Source organism: Gymnoscopelus braueri (assembly GCF_963280865.1).
Source record: "Gymnoscopelus braueri genome assembly, chromosome: 15".
Classification (NCBI taxonomy): Eukaryota; Metazoa; Chordata; class Actinopteri; order Myctophiformes; family Myctophidae; genus Gymnoscopelus; species Gymnoscopelus braueri.
This window is the reverse complement of record NC_137620.1, coordinates 35,652,598-35,666,133: the sequence shown is the minus strand read 5'-3', so window position 1 is coordinate 35,666,133 and position 13,536 is coordinate 35,652,598. Positions and strand designations below refer to the sequence as shown.

The following is a 13,536-nucleotide window of genomic DNA, read 5'->3' as shown; positions in this document are numbered from 1 at the left end:
ATTGACAATTAAAAATACTCAATTGAAATAAAATAAAAAACCTCAAAATTGTAAATGTAAATGTTCTTAGTTACTTTCCACCACTGCTGAGGGGGCGCGGCAGCCATGGCCGTCATGGCCTCCAGGACATTCCTGCTCACATGGTGTATTTTTCACATTGAAACATTATTATACACAATATTATGCCTCAACATATAGTTTATGTTCTTTTTCCATCAGTTCTGGTTTCTAAAAAACAGTATTTGAATCTCAGACAGTCTAGCTAAACATTTTGTTCTTTTCCTGTTTTCTTTTAATAATCCAATACCAACGACTGGAGGCTCGTCTATTGTAGATAAATAATTAGAAACTTTTTTGTGTGTGGCAGAATTTAATTATGAGCCCCCTTTTCTGACCTTGTAAAAAAGAGCAGTAGATAATAGGAAATAACGAATTGAACTCAAGGGTTAAGAGGGTTTTTTATTTCACAAAATAATTTATTCATATTTACAAATTACCAATATTTGTCTAAACTCAGTCACAGGTTCACACACACACTCAGCATTTGGACTAATGAGAGTCAGTGGAGTGGTTTAAAGATGGGGATGGGGAGTTATGGTGAGCTACAGTACATGTTTTGATGTTTGTCAGTGGTGGAAAAAGTACTCAAAATGTAAAAAAATTACTTGAATAAAAGTACACAGGTATTGGTATCAAATTGTACTTAAAGTACCAAAAGTAAAATGTTTGAAAATAGCAGATCTACAAGCTCACAACACGTCGCGATGCGACGTGTTGTGAGCTTGTAGATCGGCTATTTTCAAATAGCCTTAGTATAAAATAGGGCTAAAGTGTTTAATGTAGGTTTTATAATGTAATAATGTATATCTGCAAAGTAACTAGTAACTAAAGTTTTCAAATTATTGTATTAAAAGTACAATATTTGCCTCACACTCCTGTAGTGGAGTAGAAGTAAAAGTACTGAAAACTGGAATTACTCCAGTAAAGTAAAACAAAACTCAAAGTTGTACTCATGTACAAAGTACTTGAGTACATGTACTTAGTTACTTTACACCACTGATGTTTGTTGGACCATATGGATGAAAGTTTGGCCTCTTTTGTCTTCAGAATCTTCTCCCTCCTCCGCTTGTTTCGACCTGAAGGTTTATGGCTGAAAAAAATTACGTTAAATGATGTTAACATAGTCCTAACATAAAAAAAATAACATTGATTTTGCAGCCAGCAAGTGTTAGCAAGATCATGTTTGTTAAAAGTAATGCAAAGATTAGGCTATAATAACACTCATTAGGCATGCAACATTTGTTAGGCCACCGTGCCAGCTACTGTAAGTCAACTCAACATTGTAGCGATATACAGTACGAGCAATACTATAGATTATAATAACCTATTATATATATATGTCACAGGGTGAATGGAGAACCAGGTAGATTGAAGACAGAGCGCTCGTTTTTAGGCACGGGGCTTCGGGGCGAGGCGGGGCTTTTCGAGATAGGGTTTATTAGCGAGGCTCGCGAGGAGGAGGAGGAGAAGGAGGACGCGGCACTGCGAGGCGGGGGTTTATTACGTGAGGCGAGGAGGAGCTCCTCCTCGCGAAATAAACCGTCCTCCTTCTGAGAAGGAGGACGGTTTATTTCGCGAGGAGGAGCTCCTCCTCGCGAAATAAACCGTCCTCCTCCTCCGAGGAGGAGAAGGAGAACGCGGAGAGGCGGGGCTTTGATGTGCCGACGCGGATCTGTCTTTTGTTGTTCCCCCCCACATAGCAACCAGGAAGCTACGCTAGGGGAACGCTGAACACGCGTGCACACGCACACGCTTGTCCACGACGGAGGCGCGCCGACTTAGTGGAGCTTGAGGCCGAGGAAGCGCGCCCTCGCGCCTCCAGGCGCGAGTGCCCGCGCTGACCGGCCGATGCTCCACTTGTCGACTCAGCGCCGTTTGAGTTGTAAACCGATAGGGACAGAATAGTTCTTTTCATGGATCACTGTGTGTGTGTGTGTGTGTGTGTGTGTGTGTGTGTGTGTGTGTGTGTGTGTGTGTGTGTCAGGGAGAAAGTAAAACAAAAGCCAGAACACAATAAAAGTATCTTAACAGTCCTGCTTTCAATAAACCAAAAAAAGCATGAGCGCGTGTGTGTGCGCTTGTGTGTGTGTGTGACTGTGTGTGTGTGTGTGTGTGTGTGTGACTGTGTGTGTGTGGTCGCAGTCATATATATTTGTGCACAAGCCTGGGTGGGTGGTAAAAACGAACGCGCCTTCTTCAATCTACCTGGTTCTCCATTCACCCTGTAACATATATAATTGAGTTTCTTGTCTAATTCATTCATAATTTAATTGATCAAACCTTCTCACCTCATGCAGCTCAGTCGAGATTCTCTTCTCAGAAGTTCAGTCAGTAACAGCTTTGCAGCGTTGGCACATCAACGTCGCAATGAGTGAATGATTTAAGTCTCCCGGTAGGCCGGTACTACGTTTGTGTCAAACTATCATCATCATAAATAGCCTGGCTTTCAAGCGGTTCATACCAGGCTCAAAAACTGAATGCGTCACTGGTTATGTGCACAGCATTGCACTTCATGTTGCCCAAATTCCGAATCTCAACAACAGAAATTGGTGTCTAAAAAACACATTATAAGAAATGTAAGAAAGAGGAGAGGAGAAAACAGCTAGGACAGTGCGGACGGGGCATCAAGGCCACTGTGGCCTCAGGACATACTTTTTCAGAGGGGCATAAGGCCAAACTGAGGGGGCACGGCGGCTAAAGGCCTTCAAAGGCCTCTATGAAATCCCTGCCCTGGGTATGTGTGTGTGTGTTTATTTTGCTCCCACGTGTGACCTGCACAAGTGATTAACCCATTAAGACCGGGAACGCATTTTCAGATTTCTGTGGCTATAAAAAATAATTAGCAGATCTACAAGCTCATAGCGTGGCACCGAGTGCCGCGCTATGAGCTTGCGGATCTGCAATTTTTGAAAAATCTTGAAAATGTGTGCAAATCTTTGATTGTATATTTTTTAAAGCCAACCTTTTTAACTCAAATGTTTTGCCTCTGGGGGGTGCGCTATGAGCTTGTAGATCTGCTATTTTTGAATATCCCGGTCTTAACACATCCACCGCCAGAGGTTAATCTCATAATGTACTCACCAGTGCCAAGGTGTTTTTGTTTTTTTCATGTCGCCATAGATCTTGTTAAAATCCTTAAGATTGAGCCGTGAACGGTCTGTTTACATCCGCGAGATCTCCCTGTATCTCCCAGTGAAGATCGCGTGTCAAACGGGGCATCCATGTTTGAGTTAGAGCGGATTACGTTAAACAGTGAAATGCGAGGAGAAAAAACTACAGGAAGAGAATTGAGTTTCAGTTTCGTCTGTAGAATGGGAGCGGGCGTGATCGTCGAAACCGGATCCCAAATAATTCTATTTCCTGTCATCAAACCGGAAACGGAAGTGGATCAAAAAAATTCCGAAAGTGCACCCGGACCGCGCATGCGCGAAAAGACCGCAGCCCGTAGGACTACGGGCTCGGCGCTTAACCGTTGGATTTAACGGCCCGTAGAACTACGGGCCCGGCGGTAAATGTGTTAATGGGTTAAATAAAGATGAAGAGACGTGGAATTCAAAAGTATGTGGTGTTCAAACGAAGCCGCGCATCCGCAGAAGATACACACAGTTACTGTATGTGTGCTGTATGTGTCCGACCTCACCTCTCCCCCCGCGGACACAACATAATACTGCGGTATGGAACAGTATGATGCATCCATATTTCCATTTTATGACCTTGCACTGGCTTGCAGCAGCAAGAACACTTTATTTTTTTACATACGGCAGCCTGAACCGCAGCCAGGCAGGCAGCCTGTCAGCATCGCATCCTGCTGTTCTCCTAAACATTAGAGTTACCAACAGACGCATGTTTATGATGGCTCCTGAGGATGTCCATGACGACTGCAGCAGGACTCCACCGCCAGGAGACAGGCAGAGAGAGAGAGAAAGATGCCTGATTTATACGTATAGCCGTGCGCTGGTAACACGCACCGAAAATAGCCGATCTACAAGCTTATACGATGCGTCATATACAGACATGATGCATGACGCATGATGCATATAAAAGACATGATGTGCAACCAAGTATAACTCAGGCTAGAGAGAGAGGACGGGAGAAAGAGAGAGAGAGAGAGAAGATAGGAGAGAAGGGAGGGGGGAGAGGCGGGGAGCGAGATAGAGAGAAAGAGGGAGAGAGAGAGCGAGAGAGGAGAGAGTAATTCCATTGTGTCGGTGTGCCTGAGGACTTACAGTAGAGCTCGGTTGCAGCGTGTATCCAGCAGAGTTCTGGGGTCAGCCAGGTCATTACACAATAAACACACACACTGCATCTACAGTGCAAAGTGCCAGACAGCCCTCCATGACCCCCATCTACATTTAACAGCCCTACTTAAGTGCATTCATACATAAATATACATATAGGTACTGACTGTATATCTGGTATCTCTCTTAAGCTGTGCACCATGAATGCATGTTTACCGTGCACTGCCCCTGGCCGCTTGACAAGTGGGACAGCAGTCGGCGGAGCTTTAATATCTCGACCTGAAATATACGACTCGACGTGACAGCGCGCTCATGATGAGCTCGGCGTATAATAAATGGCACCGCGGGTTGTTTGTGTTTTTTTTTGGTATTTTATTTCACCGCGTCACTGTGTTGGCTTAGCGCATTAAAACCAACAGCCCTCATTAAGCTCCCCTGTCTCACAGTAAACTGGATTTAATCAGGTTGTCTCCTTCATTTAACACACACAGGAGTGTGCACGCGCACACACACACACACGCATTCACACACACACACACACACACACGATTACGTGCACACACTGGTGCAAGTTGTTATACTTGGCGTAGTGTAGCAGAGTTGCTCAGCTTGAACCCCCGAAAGGCTAATATCTCTCCACTGGTCCGATGGGGGGATTCCCTCTTATGCTAGCGGTTAAGACGTTTTTGGCTTCGGTGTACCTTCTCCCACGCGGGAGAACCGCGGGTTAGAATCTCGGGTGATATATCGGTGCCGTGACCCCGATTGGGTTTCCTCGGTGGGGAGGGGGGATGTGAATGTAGAAGAGTAGCTCAGTCTGAAGCCCAAAAGCTTAATATCTCCCCTGGGAAAAAGGGGGGGATTCCCTCTTGACCTAGCGGTATAGCAATGATTACTAGAGCTATTTATAACTATAATAGCTATAAGAGCTATAATAATTATTTGAACAAAATATATCGTCTCTTGTCGCGTGGAAACCTCATGTATGTCCAAAACTGTTACTTTTCAGGATTCAAATTCAAAAGCATCAAAAGTAATAGATCCACAAGCTCAAAACGCGTCGCTTCGCGCCGCGTTTCGAGCTTGTAGATCTGCTACTTTTAATGCTTATGTGAGACGCTGTAATATGATCAAGTAGGGCGTTAATTTACAAGAAAACTCAAAAAGTTAAAATATGGAGATAAGAGATTTCTGCCCGACAACAACGATATCACTTACTGCACCTTTAAGTACTTTTACTCAGGTCTTACAGTATTGAATACAGGACTTGTACACTGTATTTCTACATTGTGGTATTGCTACTGTTGCTTAAACACACACACACACACACACACACACACACACACACACACACACACACACACACACGCACACAGATCAGTGTAGTGGAGTGTTTTAAGACCTTGCTGGTGTGCAGTCGACAGTCACTGATGAAGTCTGCCACTCCTTTAGTGTTCCACAGCAGCTTGGTGAGGCCAGGCTGGAACTTCTTATCCAAGAACCCGATGCGCTCCCTGAACAGATCCAGCTCAGCTGGAGAGAGAGCCTCCATGATCCTGACACACACACACACACACACACACACACACACACACACACACACACACACACACACACACACACACACACACACACACACACACACACACACACACACACACACACACACACACACACGTAAATATTAGTGTTTGATGTCATTGAATAAGCACTGGGTTAGCCAACATTAACGCTGTGTGTGTGTGTGTGTGTGTGTGTGTGTGTGTGTGTGTGTGTGTGTGTGTGTGTGTGTGTGTGTGTGTGTGTGTGTGTGTGTGTGTTACTCGTGAGGGCCAAAAGACACAGGCGCGCAACTAATTATAAATCTGGTTACAGGGATAGGGTTCGAATGGCATAAGAATGGTAAAATTTTTTTTTTATAAATTTTCCGTCCCAGAATGTTGATGTTCTCAATAGTAACAGTGATAGTATAGTAGTAACTCAACAAATGTGAGTGTGTCTTTGACTTGTTTTATCCTTGTTTCACATTTTCTTTCAACTTTCATTGCAAATGTGTCTTATTTGTTTGTATTGCCTTTTTTTAAATAAGTCTGTCAGGGAAATAGTTAATGGTACAACAAAATACAAGGGTTGTGGCTCTTACGGAGCGGGAACTTTGGGGGTTGGGGGGGGGGTAACAGTTTTTGTATGCTTTTGTCTTATTGACCTGTATGTGAATTGGAAAATACCAATAAAGAAACCTTGAACAAAGAAACAAAACAAATGTGTGTGTGTGTGTGTGTGTGTGTGTGTGTGTGTGTGTGTGTGTGTGTGTGTGTGTGTGTGTGTGTGTGTGTGTGTGTGTGTGTGTGTGTGTGTGTGTGTGTGTGTGTGTGTCCGTGTGACCGCCAGGCTGGGAGAGGAGGGGCTCATACTGTCAGCTTGAGGAGAAAAAGAAAAAGGCACGAATTTCAACAACAGGAAATGTTTGACAGACCAGGCCTTTACGACAAAACATCACGTCTGCAGTGACGGTGGCCTTTTCATCCCCTCTCTCTCTCTCTCTCTCTCTGTCCCGTGTACGACAAACACACTGGACAAATATCCCCATAGCAGAGCCGCGTCACCAGCTGACATACACCAGGCAACCCCCCCCCTTCACCCCCCCTCCCTCCATGGCTCTGGCACTGTGCACGCACTTGACCTTCCACTGGGCCTCATCTGGTATTATGAGCATTAAGCATATGCATGACTGGCCAGACAAACGCTGATTCAGACACACACACACACACGTTTGTTTGTATCACTATACTTGTGAGGACATAACGTGTTTTATTTTTTTTAGATTATTTTTTTGGCTTATTCTGCCTAATGGTGGAAGAAGTACTCAGATATTTTACTTAAGTAAAAGTACCAATACCACAATATAAAAATACCCCGTTACAAGTAAAAGGCCTGTGTTCAAAATGTTAATTGAGTAAAAGTACATCAAAATATACTTAAAGTATCCAAAGTAAAAGTACAAAAATGTTTGAAAATAGCATAAAATAGGGCTAAAGTGGTTAATGTATGTTTTGTAATATAATCACTTATATCTGCAAAGTAACTAGTAAATCAAGTTTTCAAATAATTGTAGTGGACAATATTTGCCTCTGAGATGTAGTGGAGTAGAAGTAAAAGTATAGATAATTGGAAACACTCCGGTAAAGTAAAAGTACCTCAAAATTGTACTTAAGTACAGTACTTGAGTAAATGTACTTCTGATTTATTATTGATAGATACAGTAGACTGACAGGAAATGGGAGAGAGAGAGATGGGGGATCGACACACAGCAAAGGTCGCCGGGATCGGGATTCAAACCCGCGACGCGGTGCCCGGACCGCTACGCCAGCCGTTCGGGCCATGACATAAAATGCTTTAACCCTATAAAGCCTGAGTTTATACTCTGTCGTGTGCGTCGGTGTCGCTCACTGGAAAAAGCCGATCTCTAACACGTTGCAGTGCGAGCTTTTAGATCTCGGCTACTTTTGTATTGGCACAAAACTAAGTATAAATCAGGCGTAACTCTAAACCCAGCTCCTAAACGTCACCTATAAATGTCTAACCATAAACTGAATGTTTTCCAATTGTAAGCCTAACAAAACCTTTTTTTTAATGTTTTACCATAAAAAAAGAATTTTCTTCTAAGGACCAGGAAAAATGTTCAGGAAAATGACATTGTGAGGAAAATGTTCGTCACAATGTCTATTTTTCAAATTCTGCTATACTTGTGTAGGACATATGGACGCTCACAAGTACAGTATAGTAATACTAGCGCGCGCGCACACACGCACGCGCGCGCACGCACACACACGCACACGCACACACACGCCATCGGTGCAGAGAGAGTTTGTTCTAATTTCTAGAGCTCAGTGTGCTGAGCATAGCAGGGTTTCTCCCAGGTTTACTGTTCTGCACTGCCATTTGCACCCGACTGTCAGGGAGAGAGACTGTGTGTGTGTGTGTGTGTGTGTGTGTGTGTGTGTGTGTGTGTGTGTGTGTGTGTGTGTGTGTGTGTGTGTGCGCTCGCTCAGTCGTTTGTCCTCTCTTGGGCCGTTTTAGCATAAGGTCTATCTCAGCAAAAATAATCCCTATTTTGCGGCGTTCATAATTGATGTTGCAGCAACAAAAACCCAAATGCTAAGTAGTACAAAATGACATCAATGTGTTTGACACATGCTGTGACTTGGCACAAAGTCTCCAGAAAACATTTATTTTTTTCTTTATTCTTTAATACTCTAATCGTTTAAGACCTGGAACGCGTCTGTGTCACTTTAGATTTCTTTGGCTATTCAAAAATAGCAGATCTACAAGCTCATAGCGCGGCACCGATTTTTTTTTTATAGTTTTTTTTCAAAAAACTTTTAGGATTTAGATTTTTTTTAAGAATCGCCTCAGGTCTTAATGGGTTAATCGTTATGCCCATTAATTCCTCCCCACACATTGTATACTGTTGTACCCTGTTGTTCCCCAGTGAGGAGCCCCTACTGGGAGGATGTAATGTAGCGTCTCCGTCCTACTCCTCTCGTTCAACGTTCCCCGGTGGCAGGCTCCACCCCCCAACCCTCCACGCCCGGCTTCCCTCACCCCAACACCATGCAATAGACCATATTCACACGGTGGCCATTTTGGAATTTAACATTGAAAGTGCCACCCCGTTCCCGTGGCAACCGGGGTGGCACTTCATTGACTTAATAGCAACATGGCCGCCGTGTGAATATATGGTCTATTGTGTTCATACGTACAGGCCAGGGTTTCTAAAACGTTTTTGTGCCAAGGACCCCCAAATTGATATATATATTTGGCCAGGGACCCCCAGAAGAGAATTGTATTAAAAAAAAAAAGAAGCTGATTCTACAAGCTTGCAGCTGTGAGCTTGTAGAGCTGCTGTTTTTGAATATCCACCATATAAAGTGGTTAAAACTATTGTGACGCTATGTTAACTACTTTTTTCTGGGGACCCCCCCCTAAGGACCCCACTTTGAGAACCACTGGTATAGACGCTCGGCATGCCGGTTGCACTGCGGTGGATTCGGCACACGTTTCGCAGAGGACCCGAGGGAGTGCGGCGACATCAGTCGGCGTGACATCAGTCGGACTGTCCAGAACCGCCGATCTGACCGATAAGCCCATACGATAGGCATATATACAGTAGACATATATGGAGACCTGGTCAGCCCAGAACGGGTACAACGGGTAGTGCATAAGTGGCTGGGGCATGCATTCCTTGCATCGTTCCCGATTAGGCCGGTGTCTAGTGATTTTAAACCCAGGTTTCAACCAAAGTGCAACATATCTATCCATGTCCTGCGTGTGTGTGTGTGTGTGTGTGTGTGTGCGTGTGTGTGTGTGTGTCAGACCTGTTGTAGTGGCTGACCAGCAGCAGTACGCTGCCCCTGAGGTCCTGCAGGTCCTGGCTGCGCTGGTAGATGGCAGACACATAGTGGGGGATCTCAAACTGCAGCCGCTCCCAGTAATAGATCTCACAGAACATCTTCAGCAGATTCCTGGACCGACCACACACACGCACACACACACGCACACACACACACCCACACACCCCCACACACACATTTGTATTACTATATTTGTGAGGACAGCATCAAAGATATCAGAGAAATTGCCGCTTGTGAGCTTGTAGATCGGTTATTTGTTGGTGCATGACATCTGCACACGACTAAGTATAAAAATATTTAATCTTATTAAAACAACCATTTCTCTTGTGAGGACCAGGAAAATTGTCCTCACACGGTCTACTTCTCAAATTCTACTATACTTGTGGGGGGACATTTGGCCCTCGCAAGGACAGCGATACAAGTACACACACACACACACACAGACACACAATGTATCATGTGGAGTGTGTTTGTGCAGACCTCTGGACAGTTGAGAGACTTATAGGAGACAATGTCTCGGGCTGTGTTTGAGTGTCTCTGTCTGTCCGTCCTGTGTGGGCCGCGTTGAGCAAGTTAACCAATAGAATATGCAGCAATAAGACATGCTGTACACAGCAGTGTGTCTTCACTCAATGGCTGTGCGTGCGTCCGCCTGTGAGAACATCCGCATGGTCGCTAACATTACGTTAAGTGCATGACCTCACGAAATGTCTTTCGGAGTGTATACAAAAGCACTTCCAGCATAAATACGAAATGCAGGCACACGTCCGGGTCTGTGAGTGTGCGCGCGTGTGTGTGTGTGTGTGTGTGTGTGCACGGCGGTGCGTGTCTGATATCAATTTGCATGTGGAATCTGAAGCCACCATTAATGTGTTTGTCATTATGACTTCATGCAGTTCGTCAGTTACTTTCAACCTGCTGTCTCTATTCTGGGCATGTCATTATGGCCATAATGTAATGTCATACAAAGCTTCAAACATTTTACTATTTGTTGAAATTGGAGACAATTTTCCAAAATAACTTTAGTTATCACCATAACATCAAGATAATTCAGGGAACATGGGCTATTTTATTGATATGAACATTGTGCAAAAGTTAAAACTTTAACCCTATATACATACGCCACTGGCCGGGGTCAGGGGGTTCTGTACTTGTTCCACTCCTTTTTTTCTCCTCATTATGGTTAAAGGTTTCATGACATTCATTTACATTTAGTTTTTCGTTTTTTTTTGTTTTGTTTTATGACCTCAATTACATTCAGTGGATTTTCTGTGGTCTGGGGTTTTCTGAATAATTAGGCAAAAAAACAGCGTTGGAATTGTCCCCTGGACTTTGACGTCATAGTCCATTAATCCCGCCCCTCTCCTTCCCTAGCCTTCACCTTTGGGGGGGGGGGGCGGAGCAGAGGCGATGAATGACAGGCAAAATCCCTAAACAATGACACCCGCAGGCAAATAGTTAATTTTTTTCATTGCAGCTGAAAAGGCCTCAGACCACAGTGAGAAAAAACACCTGCCATGGTTCACTGGAGAGGATTGTTCAGTTAAAACCTTTCTAATACACGTATGAAGGACCATGAAACCTTTAAAAGGTTTTATCCCACTTTAGGAGGAAACCACAAAGTGTTTCGGCGATGTTTCGCTTTTTACAAACATTTTTGAAAGCATAATAAAAGGGTTAAACCCTTTAAGACCTGGAACGCATCTGTGTCATTCTTAGATCTGAGCTAAAAAGCCTTATTTTACACTTTGGCTATTGAAAAATAGCAGATCTACAAGCTCATAGCGCGGCACCGAGTGCCGCGCTACGAGCTTGAGACAATTCGTGCAAATCTTTGAATATATATACTTTTTAAGCGAACATTTGTAACTCAAATCTTTGCTTCTGGGGGGGTCCCTGGAACAACATATTTTGAGATGGGGGTCGGCGGCCAAATACATATACATTTTGGGTGGTCCTTGATATGAAAAAGTTTGAGAACCACTGATATAGAAACATACTGTAGGTTTTTTTCAAAAAACTGTTGGGATTTAGAAGACATTTTGTAGAATCGGAACCCTCAGGTCTTCAAGGGTTAAAGTGGTTGATGCTCCGGCCACCTTTAAGTGTCACACTAAACGCCCACCTGTCGAAGTTGACGTCCAGCATGGAGCGGCGGTCGTCCCTGCAGCGCACGATGAGCGGCCGCTCCAGCCGGCCGTGGCTCTGGCCGTCCAGCCCTTCCTTCCACTGGTGGTACGACCTCCTCACCAGCTCCTCCAGCACCTGGGCCAGCTGGCCGTGGGCCAGCCGCACCTCCTCCTCCCTGACCGTCCTGGGCAGGAAGTGGGCCTCTCGGATCACCTGGCGAGAGGGGGGGGGGGGGGCGTGGAGGTCAGTGGTGGAAAGTAACTAAGTCAAGTACTGTACTTAAAGGTAGGGTAAGTGATATTTTTGGGTTAAAACAAAAAGTATTTTGTTAAACGGTTAAAGCACTATATTCTGATAGTAATCATTGCTATAGAGTGTTTGTTCAGTAACAGGAGTCTCCCCGTCTCTCCAGCTCTTTAATAAACAGAAAATACATTTTCCGGTAGGTGTCAAAATCTCAGCCAATCAGGAGAAAGTACCCATTTTTAAGCTTCATTTTTATAGTGTTCCAGTTCCAAATTTGCATGCTCATTTCTTAGTCTCATCACTTCCAATTTCACTTGTTTAATGTATATCGTGATTGAGTTCTCTATCCTGATTGGATAAAATTGGAAATGAAACTGAAACTGAAACGAAAATGCATTTTCTGTTTTATAAAGAGCTGGAGAGACAAGGAGACTCCTTTTACTGAACAAACACTCCATAGCAATGAGTACGATCAGAATATAGAGCTATTTAACACTTATTTTAACCAAAGAAAATCACTTACCCTACCTTTAAGTACAATTTTGAGTTTTTTTTTACTTTACTGGAGTATTTCCAATTTTCAGTATTTTTACTTCCACTCCACTACATTTCAAAGGCAACCATTGTACTTTTACTCCACTAAAATGATTTGCCAACTTTAGTTACTTTGTAGATTTAGATTATAATTACAAAACAACATTAACCACTTGAGCCCTATATACTATACACGTTTCGGCCATTTGAAAATAGCTGATCTACAAGCTCGTAGATCTGCTATTTTCTATAGATTTTATACATTTGATAACTTGTGAAATGGGACATTCTGCATAATGAGCACGTTTTACTTTTGTACTTTAAGCACATTTTGATACCAATACTTTTAGTACTTTTACTCAAGTAAATTTAGAATTCCAGACATTTACTAAATAATGGAGTATTTCTACATTGCAGTAATGATACTTTTACTTGAGTACAACATTTTAGTACTTTTTCTACCACTGGCGGAGGTGAGGTAAAGGCATACAGACATTTGAATTTCAAGGATCCCATAACTCTGGGGGAGTGTACAAATGGAAACAACCCGCGAGGGTCCATTTTGTTAGTACTACGGTCAGTGCTACTGGCAAAAAAAAGAGCCAAAATGTAATATTCCCTCTTTATTCATGCAGTGGAAATAACTGCATTCTATAGATTGATTCTAGCAATCCTTCTAGATTGATTCCACAAAATGTTCTTTATACTACATGAACGCACCACATGCTTTAAATTCCTGAACGACAACACATCACTTGAGTATGCTCCGACACCCTCTGAGTCAATTTACAAACTCAAAACATGATCCGTCTCCCTTGAGTTCTCTTATATTGTAGTGCTATTTTGTATTGTTTCCTTCTCTCTTTGTTGTAGTCCTTTACTAATGTGATTGTCTAGTGTGTATCCTGTCTGTC

General features: G+C 43.4%; 1 protein-coding gene across 1 annotated transcript in view; it reads right to left on the bottom strand.

The window, feature by feature from the left end:
- Positions 1-13,536, bottom strand: part of dnah2 (dynein, axonemal, heavy chain 2) — a gene marked incomplete at both ends in the record, with an annotated part of 428,475 nt that overhangs the window by 333,761 nt on the left and 81,178 nt on the right. Inside the window, 3 exons of the mRNA XM_080450915.1 lie at positions 5,701-5,812; positions 9,677-9,823; positions 11,838-12,055. Coding sequence (XP_080307041.1) covers positions 5,701-5,812; positions 9,677-9,823; positions 11,838-12,055 — 477 coding nt within the window. The remainder of the gene's footprint in view (positions 1-5,700; positions 5,813-9,676; positions 9,824-11,837; positions 12,056-13,536) is intronic.